Genomic DNA, 15,104 nt, shown 5'->3' on the forward strand with positions numbered 1-15,104 from the left:
CGCTCGGTCATACAACTAGCAGCGAGACAACTCCCACGAGAAGACAACTCGCTCGGTACTACCAACCCGCAGCGAGACAACTCCCATGAGGAGCCAACTAGCTCGGTCCTACAACCCGTTGCGAGGCAACTCCCACGAGGAGCCAACTCCCTCGGCACTACAACCCGCGTCGAGACAACTCCCACGAGGAGCCAACTCGCTCGGCACTACAAATCCAACCTTAGAAACACTTAGAGATATTACGAGAATCTATATAGCCTGGCCAGCTTGATTACTCAAATTTCTCTACTTGTTTTCGACGGGTCGTTTATTAAAACGTGGCCACGGTCCAAACATATGTACGACCCACGAGGTCTAACAAGGGGCACGATCCCCATATAAAAAAAAAAATCTTGAGAGCCTGATCCACTCATCAAGTACATCACGCACAAGGCTATATGTAAACACATATAAGCAACGCGTCAAACCATTGACAACGTCAATAAATAAACAACTCCCACGAGGAGATAACAACGCCGACGACTCAAGTAATTTACATCGCGACATTTTGGTCGCGCTACGCGCCAACGCGCCTTCACTCCCCTCCAACACACGCTCCAACGCGTTTTCGCACACCATCAGGCCTTACGCCAACGAGCGACTACTACAATTTTTACTCTCGACACGATCTGTCACCCATTTCGACATGGCCCCCACATCGACTCGAGAGTGGGGGCTTAATGATATGCCTAATTGGGCCAACCCAATGGACTTACAATTTATTTACCTACTGGGCCACGAGCCCAATATTGAAGACTAATATCACCGAGGCCCAATCACCTTCAAATAAGGTTTGGGCTCAACGATCTCATCTATGGTATAAATAACGATATAATTCATTTGCTAAAGGTACGCCCTATTATCCAAATAATACTAGGGGTCATATTATCCCAACTATTTCTATTATCCGCACGTCTGACTTGAGCGTCGGAGGGGTTTCCGCCGGATCAACCCCCGGCCTAGTTCATGTGTTTTTTGTTCGCAGGTATCTCAGGGCTATCTAGCACGTGAGCAGTGACCCACTTTGCTTTCCCAGCTCCTTCAATCTCAACTATATAAGGTGATCTATTTTTAACATCATCAATCGTGCATTCTATTGAATTCGCATATGCATGTTTAATTAAGGAAAAAAAAAGGACTATTTATCAAAAGAGCAAAAGATTTATTAAGAAATTATCTCTCTTTACAACAATTTATAATGCATCCAACGAATAATTAAACACGATAGATCAAGCAAAAACATAAAATAAAAATATACTACTTTCAAAAAATAAAATATGAACATAAATTTTGAAGTAGATCCAAGTCACTTGGTTAGAGAATCCCGTCCATCACATACAACAAATCCAAACCCAAAGTATTAATAAATTAAGGGTAAATTACAACCACTCTTGAGTTATGGTCATATTACGAAAAAATCCATTATATTTGGATAATTACAACCACTTCTCAACTATAAATCTTTTTACACATCCATCATTGCGGTATCAAATTTAGTGGAATCATCTGGATTATGTAGAATTCTCCTGCTTGTACCCGTTTTACCGCATTCGAGCTCCACATTTTACAAGATGATCATAAGATGTGTTTTTTGGCTTGTAAATATCAGGTTGTGGTGCATCAGAAACTGGATCTTTGCACAAAACGACTACAAGAACATTCCATGTAATTATCCATCTATGAGGGTTTTTTTCGTAATTTGACCATACATCAGGGGTCGGTTGTAATTTACCCTAATAAATAATGATAAATAGTTATACTTTTTTGGTGTTTTTGTGTTTTCATCAATTATAATAATAAATAAATAAATGTAGTTAAATGTGGAGTGGTCCCCTATAAAGTCACCTCCCACTAAACCGTAGCCCGTGAATGGGATTTAAGTAGTGGAGCAAATTGGAAAATTGTGGTGTCACGGGCTATGCATCCAAACTGGCATTATTTTTCTGACAAGAAGTACACACATTCCCCACTCGATTGTTTGCGGGGATTTAGATGCTACATCGATTCATATTCCCGGGTGTTTTTCAGCCGTCGATAGAGTTAATTAAGCACTCAGTAAACACACATACATGTCGGTTTGCTTATGTGGTTATGAATCCATTTACTAGTCCAATTCTAATATCTTAATTTCTAGTGAGAGTACAGCGTGAACCCATGTATATATGTCATCGGGTAATACACGATCAATTAATGTTTGGATAAAAATCTTTTCTGGCATCATTCCCTTTCGAGGACTCGCAAAAATGTTGTGGACTCTGCCATAATCTGTACGACGTATGTGATCATAGGGCTGGGACTGGGTTGGGTCGGTCGATTACCAGCCTAAAAACCGACCCATCCGTCAAACCATTTTTTCTCAAATTTAAAAACCGTTGCCGACCCAACCTTTGTGGGTCGGTTGATGGTTGGCAACCGAATATTTGGTTCCGAAATGGGTCGGTTGATGGTTTATACCCGCCACCTAGTTCACTTAAATAAAATTCAAAATTTTGAGTAAAAATATCCACATTTTGCGTAATGCCACGGTGCGATCATCATTTATCAGTTCAAAATAATTAATAACAATTTAACGAAAAAATATAATTAAGAAATTCAAAGTAATTTCAAACATGCACAAGATATTTAGTGGAGTTTTACGAGATTTTTGTTTAAGGTTGGGCATAAAGAAACTGGTTGAAGATTTATGTCAATTTTGTTTTCCTTTATTGATTGTTTAAAATTTAAAATACAAATAATTTTGATAATTTCAATAACCACTTAAGAAAACATGGCCTTTGTTTTATATTTTCAATAAAATTTTAATAGTATAGTTGGATAACCGATAATTATCGGTCAAACAACTTTTGATAATATTAGAAACCATCAACCGACCCATTATAGATGGGTTGGTTGAAATTTTCGACCTGATCCAATGGGTCGGTTAAAAATTGATTATCCGCCTAAAAACATGGTCGATAATGGGTCGGTTGGTGGATAAAAACCAACCCAGTCCCAGCCCTATGTGATCATGTGCAGATCAAGGATTAAAAGTGTATATAATCCGGTGTAGCATCAAATCCCCGATTTGGGTGCCTAAATTTGTGCTTAAAAAAATTAATTATTTTATGATAATATTTTCCATTGTGAGTGAAAAAACACTATTTTATTTTTTATTTTTTTTAGGATGAGAATTGGAATACATTTAAAACTCTAATCCCGCATCCAATTTAAAATACACAATGCATGAAAAATATTGAAAATTTTCAATCTCCGCTGATCCCAATCTGAAATATTGCTATTTTTGAATAAGGTTTTCATTTTGAATTTCGAGGGATTGTTCATTTTTCTTTTTTTGTTGAACCCGATTTTAATTTAAAAAAATCACTTCCGACAGATTTTATTTTTCGAAAGTGTCAATTACGATATGTTCGAACTTTGCCCCTAGTAAGAATATATATGTCCTTCCAAGAAAAGAAAAAGAATATATCATGTCCATATGTTTGGACTTAAATTAATGAGGAAATTCAGGTAAATTAGTCACGTTGCGTTTTATAACTTGGGTTTGAAGCAGTCTTATATTTGGGATCTGTGCTTCGTTAGATGAAACCTATTGGCATATTTTCATGAATGAATTCAGTTAAATATTTTATCTACGCAATAATGGTATTAGTAATGCTCACCGGAACGTTTATTGAGACGTTACATCGGATCATATACACCGGGTGATTTTTAATTATTTATATGGTTAAATAACCTCTAAACACACATACGTATTAGTGTGAATATGTACAAATCGCCAGCATGAGTGTAGCTCAACTGGTTCCGGATGTGGTAAATTGGTGCAAGTGAATATGTACAAATCTAACGGTTAATAATTACCGATGTATTTCACTAGACTATGAATTATGACTTGCGACTATTATTTATATAGTTAAATAACCACTCAATAAACACACAGAATATGAGTGTATGTGATTATGTACAAATCAACAGTTAATAATTATCCGTGTATTTCAGAGGACTGTGACTTATGACAGGACTGTTACTTATGATGACTTATGAGTATTATTTAGTATAGGGCTAAGAGTGGAAAATAAATAAAGTGGGAATATCCCGAATTTTGCATAAGTATTTAATATTTGTTAGTGGAGGTCCAAAAAATGTCATCATTAGGAAAAAAGAAGTCCAACCTTATTTCCTATCTTATGTATATACACAAATGGAAAATACACTCAACCATTGTCTAATTGCTTTCAATTGCCTGCAATTTATGAAAACCTAATTCAATTTTATTTGAGCCGACTCAAATACCTAACTTACAGTAAATGTCTGGTTACGTTCTCATCCCACTTTAATTCTTTCCTCGAAACGAATGCGTATTTGTTAAAGCTTTTAAAAGAATTCTACAAACAGCTTGTTTATCTCTCTGTTAAGATATAAAGTAACTGCTACAGTAAAATTTGTCTTCACTGAAACAAAAACAAACATTACTTTATTTTTCAAAAATTCTTCTTCTACGATACATTTTTCTAACACATTTAAACATGATTTGACCGTCGTTATAGTGTATTTTGCCTCATTTCAACTTATAAACATAAACATTACTTTCATTTCTCAATTATTCTCTCAAAACATATTTTTCCAAAATAAAATGACAATAACTCCCCAAAACGTATCCAATATATAGTAATACTACTTTGAATTAAAATTTAAATGCAAACTTTTAAAAACTAATTTTATACTACTTTTAAAAATAGGTCAATTATTTGAGAATAACTTGTAACTAAAAAACAACATTGGCTGCAAATAAAAAAATTGGAAAATAAATTCTTGCAGTCACGGAAGTTGGAGATAAAGAAAGTGCTGTAACCGTTTCTTGAAACTTTATATATGTGTATATATATATATGTATGCATTCTCTTTACAAATGTCTAAGCAAACAAAACACACACACACACACACTAGTTATATTTTTTTCCTATGGAGTTGCCAAGAATTCTTTCTCAGGTAATCTTCGTCCTTGCCGCCACGATTTTACTGGGATCGGATAAAGTCGACGGCCGGCGGCATTCCCACCGCGAATGGGACTACTTCGAGTACTGCGCGATAAGCTGTAGGGCCCACACTGCGTCGCTCGCGGATTTCGGCGGCGTGGGAGATGGAACAACGTCGAATACTAGAGCTTTTCAGACGGCCGTCGATCATCTCAGTCAGTTCGAATCGGACGGTGGATCGATGCTCTTCGTTCCTCCTGGGAAATGGTTGACTGGAAGCTTTAATCTCACCAGCCATTTCACTCTCTTTCTCCATCAAGATGCTGTTCTTCTTGCTTCTCAGGTTTCATTTCTTTCCTTTCTTTTTGGGTTTATTGTATTTAGCACCCATGTATTTACTTTGATTGTGAAAAAACTACCCATGATATAAATATTAGCAAAAACTCCCCTAATATGTTAAAATATTTATAGCAAACCACCCCTATAAACACACATTTTATGGGGTTTTTGTGCCAAAAAATACATCATAGGGGTTCTTACTAATATTTATAACACTAATGTGTTTTTTTAGCAAATTTGATATAAAACAGAGTACTAAATAGTAAATACAATAAACTATTTCTTTTTATTACTCTTTTTGTTTTGAGTTTATTGCATTTAGCACCCTTGTATTTACCTTAATTGTGAAAAAACTAAACATGATATAAATATTAGCAAAAACGCCCCTATTACGCATGTTTCTAGCAGACTACCCCTAAAAACACACAATTTAGGGGGTGGTGTGCCAAAAAATACATCATAGGGGTCTTTTTTGTTAATATTTATGACACTTGTGTTTTTTTTTAGCAAATTCGATATAAAACAGAGTACTAAATACAATAAACTATTTTTGTTTTTTAGTTATATGTCCCTTTCTTCATCTGCTTCTATTTTAAATTTTAACTGTAGTATTTTTTTATTATTTTTTTAATTTCTAATTTAAAAAAAAATTATAAGCACAAATTTAACTGTAGTTGAAACATGGGCATGTGCCTTAAAATAATTGAGTTTTGTTTGGATGAAACATTTCACAATGAATTTATTCGAACTACCTCTCATTCCAAGTCGTTTGAAATCCTTATCTCGAAAATACTCGTCTCTCGATCGATGTTTTTCCCATCCAAACGCAACTTAAAGAAAACACTACGCATACGAAGCTTCGATTAAATAATCATGTGCAATTATAATGCTTGTCCTAAATAAAAAAAAAATAATACTAATATTGTGCCTTACGAATTAACGATAAAGGATGAAAACGAATGGGCCGTAATCGAACCACTGCCATCGTACGGTCGAGGAAGGGATACAGAAGGTGGACGATACATTAGTCTCATCTTCGGCACCAACCTCACTGATGTCATTATTACAGGTAAAAATATAAAAAATATAAAAAAAAATCAATAAATAAATTATGGTTTTACCTGATTTTTTTTTTTTTAATTTTGAAAATTTCAGGGGATAATGGCACTATTGATGGGCAAGGTGAAACATGGTGGAACAAATTTCACAAGGGAGAATTAAGTTACACTAGACCTTATTTAATTGAAATAATGTACTCTGAAAATGTACAAATATCAAATTTGACACTTGTTAACTCACCTTCATGGAATGTTCATCCTGTCTATTGCAGGTAATCAATCATCAAACAAATATTTGTTTCAATTCTTCAAATATACATATTTATTTTTATTTTATATTAATGCATTAAATTCGATTTTTTTTTTAATTATGAAACGCAGTAATGTGATCGTGCAAGGCCTCACGATTCTGGCTCCCGTGACATCTCCGAACACTGACGGTATCAATCCAGGTCAGTCGAATAAAATCAAAATTTGAAACGAGTCATTATTTTTTATCATTCTCTAAAAATTATGTTTGAATTTAATTCGATTATCAGCGGAGCCAAACTCGAACAACTTGATTTTTTTTTTTTTTTTTTTTTTATAATGTTGTTCAGTTTATAGAAAAAATATACATAATCAAGCTTGATTCGATTTTTTTTTCTTCATTTTTTATTTTGCAGATTCATGTACAAACACGAGAATCGAGGACTGCTACATAGTCTCGGGCGACGACTGCATCGCCGTGAAAAGCGGTTGGGACCAGTACGGTATTTCGTTCGCGATGCCAACTAAGCGCCTAGTCATCCGACGCCTCACCTGCATCTCTCCATTCTCCGCCGTTATAGCCTTAGGTAGCGAAATGTCCGGTGGAATCGAGGACGTTCGAGCCGAAGAAATCCTGGCCATCGATTCGGAATCCGGAATCAGGATCAAGACAGCTGTCGGGCGAGGCGGGTACGTGAAAGACATTTACGTCAGAGGCATGACAATGAAGACCATGAAGTGGGCTTTCTGGATGACGGGTAATTACGGGTCCCACCCGGACAATAACTACGACCCGAACGCACTCCCTTTAATCTCGAACATCAATTATCGAGACATGGTGGCGGAGAATGTGACCATGGCGGCTAAATTGGAGGGAATCTCGGGGGATCCCTTCACGGGGATTTGTATATCGAACGTGACGATTGAATTGGCGAAGAAACCGAAGAAGGTGATTTGGAATTGTACGGATGTTGAAGGCGTCTCGAGTGGGGTGGTTCCTCTCCCGTGCAGCCAGCTTCCGGAAGTTTCTGCGGAGTGCAATTTTCCGGCGGAGAGCTTGCCGATAGATAATGTCGAAATTCAGACATGTTCTTATTACAGAAGGAAGTATTCTTCTTCAGACAATGATCATGTGCTGAAACATTTGTAACTTGAAATGGCATTATAAGGGGGGCTTTGGTAATATTAATAATATGGAGGGTCTTTTTAGCAATTTAATATAACACAGGGGTACTAAATGCAATAGTCTCAAAAAAAAAAATAATACATATTTATTATTTATACAGAAAATATAAGAGTGCAAATACAAATATGATTAATGAAGTGGATCCGGATTAAATACAAGAGACTCCCTCCAAATGAGATCCTTGATATTTTCTTCGGTTATCGTTGGCTGCTCGAAATCGAAATTAAAAGGGGTGGAGCAAATCGGCTCGTCGTTTATATCATGAAGAGACGACAAGTATGGGTGACATATAGCTTCATCGACTGTATAGTACGATTCAAAAATTAAGATCGACATTTAAAATTAAAAACAATATAAAAAAAATGTTGTTGAATTAGGACAGTAATTACCAGTTATACGTTGGTTAGGATCAAACACGAGCATTTTTCCGAGCAAATCCAAAGCTAATGGAGTCATACTAGGAAATCTTGTCCCGAAATTTTGTTTAGGATACAAAGGAAGCTGTTTCACATATCTTCGCGCGTTCTCGCTTCGTAGAAATTTAAGGCTCCCTTCGTCAGGAGTTCCTAATAGCTTTTAATCATAATAAATTAAAAAAAAAAAACAATATAAATTTTTGGAGATGCAAATGTTTTAAATTGATTTTAGGAAAAACGACAAAAAAGAATACCTCGGTAATGAGCTTGAGTTGATGAACATAGTCTTTACCAGGGAAGAGGGGCTCTCTTGTAATTATTTCGGCAAAAATGCAACCGACGGACCATACGTCGATCGCAGCTGTGTATTCTGAGCAATTAAGTAGCAATTCGGGTGCTCTATACCAACGCGTCACAACGTATTCTGTCATGAAATCTGTTTCCGAGGTTGTCCTAGCCAATCCAAAATCTCCTAATTTAAGGTCGCAATTTGCGTTTAGAAATAAATTGCTCGGTTTTAGGTCACGGTGCAACACATTTGCCGAGTGCACGTATCTCAATCCTCTTAACAGCTGATACAGAAAATACTGCAAATAGTAGAATCATATTATTAATTAGCCGATCAATTCTTTTTTTTTTTTTCGTTTTCCTTTTTTCCGAATAAGTTAATAACAATAGTGGATAATTATTATCACTAACAAAAGTCGGCAAACTTATAGATTATTTACGTAATTCTTACTTCACGACAGTTCAGTTATTGCTACAAGACTCGGGCTTTTTCAACCGAAATGCTTAAACATAAGACATTCTACTTAAGTTGTGTTTCGTGGAGTTGACTTTCACTTATTCTCGATATTCGAGAAACGAAATTTTTGCAGCATACAAACAAAATTAGTTTGTTAATTCAAGAAACTAAACGAGCTATCAAACCTGACAATGGTCGTCGGTTAGTTCTTGATCGGATCGGATAATCTGATGCAAATCAGTGTCCATCACTTCATAGACTATGTACACGTCGTTAAATGCATCCCTTTTCGGTGGCCTTATAATATCCTTTATAGCGATAACCTGAGTGAAAATTAATCCCGAACAACAATTAACAGAGAGCATAAAAATTCAAAAAAAAAATCAAAACAAACAAAATATTTTAAACAATAGCGGAGTACGAATTCGACATACATTTTCGTGATCCAGGTGGCGTAAGAGCTTGATCTCCCTCAAAGTCCTTTTGGCATCGATTCTGTTATCGAATGCGTTGCCGATTTTCTTGATTGCAACTTCTTCATTAGTCTCTTTATTGATAGCAGCACTATACATACATACAAAATTTCAAGCAGTAAGTAAAGATCGAATTTTTAGGGTGATTTTTCTGCAATTTTTTTTTTTTAGAAATTAGTCAAGATCCAGACGCTAAATCTCTGACCCACGATGATTAAATACGAACAATTTAGTAGACATCGGGAAAAAAAAAAAAAAAAAAATAACCTAATAATTTTGACTGGGATTTGTTGTACTAACCAGACAAGGCCATAGGCGCCACGGCCGAGTGGTCGGAGAGGAGGGACGTATTTCGAGGAGACCTCAAATAAGTTACCGTACAGATTGTACCGCGCGTATTTACCGCCGTGAGTCAGCACTCCGGTTATGCTAGGGTTGCTTGAACCTGAACCGGAGCTGTTTTCCGGCGCCATGAGGAGAGTATGTAAGAAATGGGTTTTCTGGAGACGTGCTCACGGCGGCGGTGGCGGCGGCGGCGGAGATTCTGGTGGGTTTGACGGAAGAAAAGAAAGGGGGTGCCTGAGATTTACTGGGGTTCGAGATTTTCTTGGAAATCGGAAGTTTGAACAGAAATGCAGACGCGGTTTGAAGTTGAATTCTTGTGGGTACAAATTGGGGTTTGAAAAATAATTAATTTATTCATTTGATGCAATAAAAAAAATGATTTGTTATAACTTATAAATGAACAATTCAAGTGGGGATAGTAAATTAATATTTTGGTAATTGATATTATTATTATTATTTGGAAACAAATAAATTATTTCTGATAAGTTCAGACCAGAGATCGAATCTAATATGTATTATAATTCCGTTTGGAAGAAAATATAAAATCGGAATAAAAAATACAGAACGTGACGTCGGGAAATTTCGAATCAAAATCGGCGATTTGTTCCAATTTTCACCCGGGTCGTATTATATCACATCAACCATATAAACAATCTCAACAAGATATTAATATATAGGTATCTCACAAAATAAAAAAATAGAGGGGGTCATGCACAAAATTCATAGGAGGGTTATGTGTTTATATTGAAAATACAGAGGTTTATTTGCACAAAGTTCAAACCAGTGGGCCTTAAGTGTTATTTAACCTTTTTTTATTTCATCACATTTTCTTGTGATAGACACAAATTAGTAAGTAATTAGGTGATAAGTTCAATTAATAGTTCAATCAATTATTTAGATGGTTACTTAGCATTTTGACAATAAGTTGATCCAACACATTTGATTCATTCTACTTTATGACATCCTTAAAAAGAAATGGCTATTCACACTAATAATGTTGACTAATTTTGTAAAAAAAAAAAAAAAAAATAGTGGGCAACAAAGCCAATATTATTCTTTTATTTTGTTTTAAAATGATAAAAAGACCACATATAATAATTCCATATTATAGTTGAATTTGATCATTAAAATAAGGGCATTGTAATTTTTTTTTCTTTGGTTTTGAAATTGAAAGCATAATAGAGATTATTTATATGTTATACTACTTGAACAACCTTATAATATACCAATTTTTAATGTAAAAATTACGTGAGCAATTCAATTGTAATTACATGAATATGCACTCTATTTTTATTTATTAAGTTCTTGAAATATTACGAGTTTACTAAGACAAAAGGTAAAACGTGTTCCACGTTTTTAAGGTTGTCTTCTAAAGTAGCAATTTAAGTATCTCCAACGTGTTACACGTTGGGAAAATAAAGCTTACTATATTCGGATATTAACACCTTCTTGAAAGGCAAAATTAAACTTTTTTATATTCCCAATTTTCACAAGCAAGGCATATTTATATATACCAATAATGCGATAATTTATTTTTTTTATCTTTTTTTAATGAAAAAATTCAGACAATTATGTAGATACACTTAGCTACACTCTCGTGTGATATTTATCACTCCATATTTACTCACCAACAAAATACATCCCTTATATTAATTTTGTTTAATACTATATATGTTTGTATAGATTTTTTGCCTCTGCATTGTCCTTGATGATGTTAAAAAGTAGATCACCTGGGGTAGTGTAGAAAATGTATTGGGAGAGCAAAGCGGATCGGTAGCTTGACAACTTGATGATCCTGAGGTACCTGCGAAATGAACACACGTGAACTACGCCGGGGGTTGATCCGGCGGAAACCCCTCCGACGCTCAAGTCAGACGTGCTGATCATAGAATTAGTCCAGAGAATACGTATTGTAGTATTGCTCAGTTCATAGGACGTACCTTAATAAAATGAGGAAAACCTCTATTTATATGTCGTTTATTGGGTTGGGTTTGCTTTGTTGGGCCCAAGCCTTACTTGAAGGTGTTTGGGCCTCGGTGATATTGGTCTTCGATATTGGGCTCGTGGCCCAGTAGGTAAATAACTTGTAGGCCAATTGGGTTGGCCCAATTAGGCACATCATTAAGCCCCCCACTCTCGAGTCGATGTGGGGGCCATGTCGAAATGGGTTCTCAATCGTGTCGAGAGTGAAAATTGTAGTGTTCGTTCTTTGGCATATGGCCTGATGGTGTGCGAAAATGCATTGGAGCGTGTGTCGGAGGGGCGTGAATGCGCGTTGGCGCGACTAAGTTGTCGCTATGTAAGTTATTTGAGTCGTCGGTGTTGTCCCGCGACGATGTAGTAGCGAATTGTCTCCTCGTGGGAGTTGTCTCGTCGCGGGGTAATATAGTTGATCGAGTTATCTCCTCGTGGGAGTTGTTTCGCGATAATGTGGCAGCACGGATCAAGTAATCTCCTCGTGGGAGTTGTCTCGTCGGGGGGTAATAGAGTTGATCGAGTTATCTCCTCGTGGGAGTTGTCTCGTGATAATGTAGTAGCACGGAGCTAGTATTCTCCTCGTGGGAGTTGTTATTTATCGACATTGTCAATGTTTTTGACGCGTTGCTTGTATGTGTTTACATATAGCCTTGTGCGTGATGTACTTGAGGAGGGGATCAGGCTCTCAAGAGTTTTTTTATGGGGATCGTGCCCCTTGTTAGACCTCGTGGGTCGTAAGTATGTTTGGACCGTGGCCACGTTTTAATGAAGGACCCATCGAAAACAAGTAGATAAATTTTGAGTAATCAAGCTGGCCAGGCTATATAGATTCTCATAATATCTCTAAGTGTTTCTAGGGTTGTAATCGTGCTAACTTGAGCTTGCGATTATGTAGTGCATTGCGAGCGAGTTGTCTCTTCAAGAGAGTTGTCTTGCAGCGAAGTTGTAGGAGCATTGGATGACGCGCGATTGAGGAGCGTGCGGATTGAGGTTGCTCTGAGCGAGTTGTCTCCTCGTGGGAGTTGTTTCGCAGCGAGTCTTATTATCGAGCGAGGTGGTTGTACGTGGGAGTTGCCTCGCAACAGACTTGTAGTATCGAGCGAGTTGGCTCCTCGTGGGAGTTGTCTCGCTGCGGGTTGTGGTACCAAGCGAGTTGGCTTCTCGTGGGAGTTGTCTCGCTACGGGTTCGTAGTACCGAGTGAGTTGGCTCCTCGTGGGAGTTGCCTCGCTGTGGGTTCGTAGACCCGAGGGAGTTGACTCCTCGTGGGAGTTGCCTCGCAACGGGTTATATGACTGAGCAAGTTATCTCCTCGCGGGAGTTATCTTGCCGCCGGTTGTAGTACCGAGCGAGTTGGCTCCTCGTGGGAGTTGTCTCGCTACGAGTTGTAGTATCGGGCGAGTTGGCTCCTCGTGGGAGTTGTGTCGCTGCGAATTGTGGGACAGAGCGAGTGGTCTTCTCGTGGGAGTTATTTCGTTGTGGTTATGAGACCCGAGGGAGTTGGCTCCTCGTGGGAGTTATCTCACAACGGGTTATAAGACGGAGCGAGTGGTCTCCTCGTGGGAGTTATCTCGCTATGGTTTCGTAGACCCGAGGGAGTTGGCTCCTCGTGGGAGTTGTCCCGCTACAGGTTGTAGTTCCGAGCGAGTTGGCTCCTCGTGGGAGTTGTCTCGCTACGGGTTCATAATACCGATGGAGTTGACTCCTCATGGGAGTTGTCTCGCAACGAGTGTGTAGGGCCGAGCGAGTTTGCTCCTCGTGGGAGTTATCTCGCTATGGCGTTGAGACCCGAGGGAATTGGCTCCTCGTGGGAGTTGCCTCGCGACGGGTTATAGGACAGAGCGAGTATTCTCCTCGTGGGAGTTAACTCGCTATGGTTTCGTAGACCCGAGGGAGTTGGCTCCTCGTGGGAGTTGTCTCGCTGCGGGTTGTAGGACGGAGCGAGTTATCTCATCGTGGGAGTTGTCTCGCTGCGGGTTGTAGTTCCGAGCGAGTTGGCTACTCGTGGGAGTTGTCTCGCAAGCCCCCCACTCTCGAGAGGATGTGGGAGCCACGTTGAAAAGGGTACCGGATCTTGTCGAGAGTAGATCGGTGTTGTATTCTTGCGTTAATCGTTGGCATGGTGTGGAGAAATAATTTTTTTTTTCTCCATTTGATAGCGAACGCAATTTGGTAGGTGCGTTAAAGAGCTCGCGCAATTTGGTGGAACGCGTTGAAATTCTCATGCGATTTGGTGAAGCGAGTCAAAATCTACGCGCAATTTGGTGGAAGACGGTGAAAGTTGTGCCCAATTATATGGGAGCGCGCGCTCCAAGGTTGCCTTGGGAGGCGCGCGCGCGTGCATGGGAAGGCGCGCTCCTCTTCCCCTTTTTTTTTTTTTTTTTTGTTTTTGCTGCTGGCGCGTGCCGTGCACGCGCGCGTCTGGCGCGTGTAGGCCACGCGCGCGTGCTGTGTACGCGCGCGTACTGGCCCTTTTTTTTTTTTTTTTTTTTTTGCTGCTGGCGCGTGCAGTGCACGCGCGCGTCTGGCGCGTGTAGGCCACGCGCGCGTGCTGTGCACGCGCGCCTCCTGGCCTTTTTTTTTTTTTTTTTTTTTTTTTTTTTGTTTTTTTTCTTTTTCCGCGCGCGCGCGGACCGAGGCTCCCTGGCCAACCGCGCGGTGCTGACGTGCGCGCGCTTCCTTGTATTTTTTTTTTGTTTTTTTTTTTTTTTTTCTTTTTTCTTTTCTTCTTTTTTCTTTTCTACTTCTTCTTCTTTTCTTCTTTTTTCTTCTTTTTTTCTCTTCTACTTCTTTTTCTTGTTTCTTTTTTCTTCTTCTGTCTTCTTCTCTTTTTTCTTCATCTTCTCTTTTTCTTCTTCTTTCTTCTTCATCTTTTTTCTTTTTCTTTTTTATTTGGTTGATATTCACCCCCTTGGGGATGTTTTATTTTTTGAATAGGGATATTACCCTCATTCCTTGAGATGGGATGTGCACCCCTCTTGGGGATGTTCTATTTTTTAAGTAGGGAGATTATCCTCGGTCCTTGAGATGGGATGTGCATCCCCTTGGGGATGTTCTATTTTTTGAGTAGGAAGATTATCCTCGTTCCTTGAGATGGGATGTGCACCCCTCTTGGGGATGTTCTATTTTTTAAGTAGGGAGATTATCCTCGTTCCTTGAGATGGGATGTGCATCCCCTTGGGGATGTTCTATTTTTTGAGTAGGGAGATTATCCTCGTTCCTTGAGATGGGATGTGCACCCCCTTGGGGATGTTCTATTTTTTGAGTGGGGAGATTATCCTCATTCCTTGAGATGGGATGTGTACC

At 38.4% G+C, this 15,104-nt stretch overlaps 2 protein-coding genes across 2 annotated transcripts; one reads left to right on the forward strand and one right to left on the reverse strand.

Moving 5' to 3' along the window:
• Positions 1-4,400: 4,400 nt before the first annotated feature.
• Positions 4,401-7,871, forward strand: LOC105973729 (putative polygalacturonase). Its single transcript, XM_012998767.2, has 5 exons — positions 4,401-5,355; positions 6,300-6,420; positions 6,507-6,681; positions 6,791-6,861; positions 7,075-7,871. Exons 1-5 carry the CDS (start codon positions 4,999-5,001, stop codon positions 7,806-7,808), a joined length of 1,458 nt encoding a protein of 485 aa, XP_012854221.1. The 5' UTR covers positions 4,401-4,998; the 3' UTR covers positions 7,809-7,871.
• On the reverse strand, positions 7,841-10,240 carry LOC105973730 (mitogen-activated protein kinase 4). Its single transcript, XM_012998769.2, has 6 exons — positions 9,779-10,240; positions 9,440-9,569; positions 9,191-9,328; positions 8,515-8,847; positions 8,234-8,417; positions 7,841-8,146 (listed from the first exon to the last, which is right to left on the reverse strand). The coding sequence occupies exons 1-6, from the start codon at positions 9,949-9,951 to the stop codon at positions 7,974-7,976; spliced, it is 1,131 nt and encodes a 376-aa protein (XP_012854223.1). The 5' UTR covers positions 9,952-10,240; the 3' UTR covers positions 7,841-7,973.
• Positions 10,241-15,104: the final 4,864 nt, after the last annotated feature.

Source organism: Erythranthe guttata, chromosome 1 (genome assembly GCF_056151865.1).
Source record: "Erythranthe guttata isolate IM_541 chromosome 1, IM_541, whole genome shotgun sequence".
NCBI lineage: Eukaryota > Viridiplantae > Streptophyta > Magnoliopsida > Lamiales > Phrymaceae > Erythranthe > Erythranthe guttata.

Excerpts from the sequence above, each read along its gene's own strand:
- LOC105973730 (XM_012998769.2), bottom strand. The coding sequence starts at position 9,951 with ATGGCGCCGGAAAACAGCTCCGGTTCAGGTTCAAGCAACCCTAGCATA. Across the intron at positions 9,570-9,778 it reads GGCGCCTATGGCCTTGTCTG|TGCTGCTATCAATAAAGAGA; the intron begins GTTAGTACAACA and ends ATGTATGTATAG. Across the intron at positions 8,418-8,514 it reads AACTCAAGCTCATTACCGAG|CTATTAGGAACTCCTGACGA; the intron begins GTATTCTTTTTT and ends TATGATTAAAAG.
- LOC105973729 (XM_012998767.2), top strand. The coding sequence starts at position 4,999 with ATGGAGTTGCCAAGAATTCTTTCTCAGGTAATCTTCGTCCTTGCCGCC. Across the intron at positions 6,421-6,506 it reads CACTGATGTCATTATTACAG|GGGATAATGGCACTATTGAT; the intron begins GTAAAAATATAA and ends TGAAAATTTCAG. Across the intron at positions 6,862-7,074 it reads CACTGACGGTATCAATCCAG|ATTCATGTACAAACACGAGA; the intron begins GTCAGTCGAATA and ends TTTATTTTGCAG.